Source organism: Brugia malayi (assembly GCF_000002995.4).
Source record: "Brugia malayi strain FR3 genome assembly, contig: Bm_v4_Chr2_contig_001, whole genome shotgun sequence".
Taxonomy (NCBI): Eukaryota; Metazoa; Nematoda; class Chromadorea; order Rhabditida; family Onchocercidae; genus Brugia; species Brugia malayi.
The window spans coordinates 12,719,742-12,723,448 of NW_025062476.1; the positions used below are offsets into that span (position 1 = coordinate 12,719,742).

The following is a 3,707-nucleotide window of genomic DNA, read 5'->3' on the forward strand; positions in this document are numbered from 1 at the left end:
AAGAAAAAAAAATTAAAATTTGAAAAAAAAAATTGAAATTTTAGAAAAGAATTTTTATTTTAATTTTAACATATAAGAGTGTTTAACAAATGGATTATAATGCAAATGTAAAATTATCAAAAGTGATAAATTGAATAACGTATTCTTCAGTCGTACTTGATTTGAAAAAAAAAAAAAAAAAACAAGTAAACGTACTTCACGTAGAAACGTAAAATATAGACATTTCATAAGGTATATGTATATATTAAAATTTATAGCAATTCTATATGCGTTGAATAACGTAGATAACAAGCATTTCTTTACGCTCATCATCTACTAGGAATTTAAAATATTACGCAGACTTAAATATCTGATAATAAATCTTACGTAAACGATTTATGCAAATTTTCAATTTTAAAAATCTTAAATTTAAAATATTCTTTTCCAATGTAAATTTTGAACTTTAAAAATCTTAAATTTAATTCAAAAAATAAAATTTGTTTTCCAAGTGATAACATATTTTAGTATGAATGTTTTGAACATAAATGAGGCATTATGTGTTCTTAAAGTAAGGTAATTGTAAAGTAAGTTTAGGTAGTAATATTCGAGATGAAATCTAATTTTAAAATGAAATGAAATTTTGTCACAATTTCAATGAGGTAGAGAAGATGGATAGATAAAGTTAAAAAGTTAAAAAAAAAGAAAACTTACTTCTAGTTGGTGAATCAACATGAGAAGAAGTACGACCATCTGATACGGACGGTGATAATTCTGAAATAATTTCAATAATTTAGGATATTGCATTTTTTTTTTTAATATCGAATATTGTTTTTATTATTTAAACTAGTATTGTTGCATTAAAATAAATGTTATTTATCAATCAAAGAAAAACAAAAATTTGGAGCAATAACATTTATTAATTATCATTCTAATTTAATTTTCCCTCAAATTTATTTAAATAACAGCATGAAATGTATATTTAATTAAGTAAAAAATATTAATTAAATATTAATTCGTTATCTTCTAGAATGATTGATTATGAGAGAATGATTATGCAAAATAAAAAAAAAAAAAAAAGCACATCTAACTAAGAAAAAATTTCCATAGCAATCATGCAAACCTTTTTTTTTTTTTTTCCTTTTTTAAACAAAGGAAAAAATGTTGAGAGAAAGGGAAAGAGAAAGAGAGAGAGAGAGAGAAGGAAAAAAAACGCAAGATTTTCATCATTCAAATTTATTGAATGCTGATAGATTGATCAGATAACTTGAAATGAAATACTGAATCATATCATCATGTTTTCCGTTTAATTTTTTTTCCTCCTCTCTTTTTATTTTAGGATTAAGAAGAAATAAATATATCGTTTTTCATTCACATCAAAACATTATCAATTATCAATTTAACGGATCTTTTCTCTTTCTTTCTCCTCTCTCTCTCTCTCTCTCTCTCTCTCTCTCTCTCTTTACTCACTCAAATATATCCTCTTTTACATACATTTAGTATTAAAATACAAAATATTGTCAACAACTTATTAATTGCTTAACTGATAAACTGATAACCTATTATTATCACATCAAACTGATAACCTATTATTATCACATCAAACTGATAACCTATTATTATCACATCAAACTGATAACCTATTATTATCACATCAAACTGATAACCTATTATTATCACATGCATTACATTACGGTAGTGCAGTAATGCACATTTTAAACTCATAATCGATTATATTAGTATTACTTCTTCGGGTCAAAGGTTATTCACGTATTAAATACCGTAACATTTCCAATTATTATGAATTAATCTTAACTGTCTGTGTTGTTTTGTCTTACTTTTCTCTTTTCTTTTTTTTTAGATGGTAATAATAAAAACAATAATCCAACCAATAACCTTTAACAACAGTTTTATACCGTAATCCATAGGTATTTATTAATCAATTAGCAATGATTGACCTTTGACATATTTTAAAAGTAATTAGTGGTTCAACAGATTATTTAATTATTTATAACTAGTAATCAATTATGGAACAATCTCTTTGTTATATCTATAGTTTTCTTTCTTTCTCTCTCCCTCTCTCTCTCTCTCCCTGTGGTAGTACAAGCATGTTGACTTATCTAACAAAAGGTAACAAACAAATTTGAGAGAATGTTTGACAAAGATTGAATTTCATTCCACTGAAATACTCACATGCAATGCACACAGACACAAACATACATACACACATACATACATACATACACACACACATACATACAGACATACATACATACATACACACACATACATACAGACATACACACACACACACATACATACATACCTTGGAAGGATGAATTTGTCAACAAAATATGCAGAGTGTGGGCGTGAAAGGATGTTGCTGATATGATGCCTCAGAGAAGGGAAAATGTTAAGTACAAAGATTCCTTGTAATTTGTTTTATTTGTAATTTTCTTGTTGTAGTAGCAAATATTGTTATTGTAGTGACAATTATTTGTTAATGCTACATTTAGCTCTATGCTATATTAATTTTAATCTGCTAATAACTATTGCTGTATGATTTACATTCATTACAATTCTTATACTAACTTATTGATAAAATACCTCTTTGTTTTATTTGTATCACAAATCAATTTATTTTATTTCATTCTTTTTTTTTTTTGAAAATTTTTACATTTTTTTTTTTTTTTTTGAAATTAAAAAAAGAAAAAATTTTTTTAAAAAAAAAAAAATAAATAAAAATTAACCTGTTCGAGATTGTGGTGAATGATTTTGTAAACTTTGCAAGAGTTGTTGTTGATGTATAAAATTAGCATAATATTGTTGCAAATGTGGATTGAACAATGATAATTGAGCGGCCATTTGATTCGGAAAAACGGAACTACCGGTTGTAGTTGATGTTACAGCCGGAAATGCTGCTGCTGCAGCCATAAATGGTAAACTTGGAAATGCCATTGTTGCAGCTGCAGCTGCAGCTGCAAAACGTTGTTTTTCTTTATCGATATCAGCGGTACTACTACTACTACTACCTGTACTACCACTGCTAGACGGTAATGAACACATTCTTGGCAATGACATCACAAGAAATCTGAAAATAAAATTTAAACAAAAAAAAAAGAATTAAAATGTAATTTAAAATACAATTATTAATAAGCATGACAGACATCATTTCATTAAATTTCATTAATTTTATTGAAAAATTTACATTTGCCAATTAATTATTATTTCATTCTTCATTTTATAAAATTAACCTAAAATTAATTCTTACATTAATTAATTAAAATTAAAACAATATTAAATTCTATTACATCATGATAAATGAGTGGTAATAAACAATATACTGATATGATAGATAAATGTTTGTAATAAAGCTTAACATTTCCCTGTTTATTGGTTTTATTATATGTTTACATAATTTTAAAACAATTTTTGATCTTATTTGAAAAATGATTTTGAATAAAAAAAAAAAAAAAAAAGAAAATGACAATTATATTAATTGACTATTATTATACAATTATTTCATTTCAAAATTCGAATTCTTATGGGAAATGTAAAACAAGTGGTAATGATAATGTTTAAAAATTGTGTTAAATTTTTTGATGGAATTAAACTTTTGAAAAAAAAAAAAAAGACTGCAACCGTTATTGGTTTGTTTCTTTAAAGACATAAGTAAATTTCATTTACTTATTTAGATTGATCTTTTACAATACTTTTCAATTATTTAATCT

The 3,707-nt window shown here is 24.8% G+C and overlaps 1 protein-coding gene across 1 annotated transcript; it reads right to left on the reverse strand.

Annotated features, from left to right (window-relative positions):
• Nucleotides 1–661: 661 nt before the first annotated feature.
• On the reverse strand, nucleotides 662–3,057 carry Bm8899 (Uncharacterized protein; the record flags this gene model as incomplete). The annotated part of the gene is made up of 2 exons (XM_043079376.1): nucleotides 662–750; nucleotides 2,727–3,057. The coding sequence occupies 2 exons, from the start codon at nucleotides 3,055–3,057 to the stop codon at nucleotides 662–664; spliced, it is 420 nt and encodes a 139-aa protein (XP_042935310.1).
• Nucleotides 3,058–3,707: the final 650 nt, after the last annotated feature.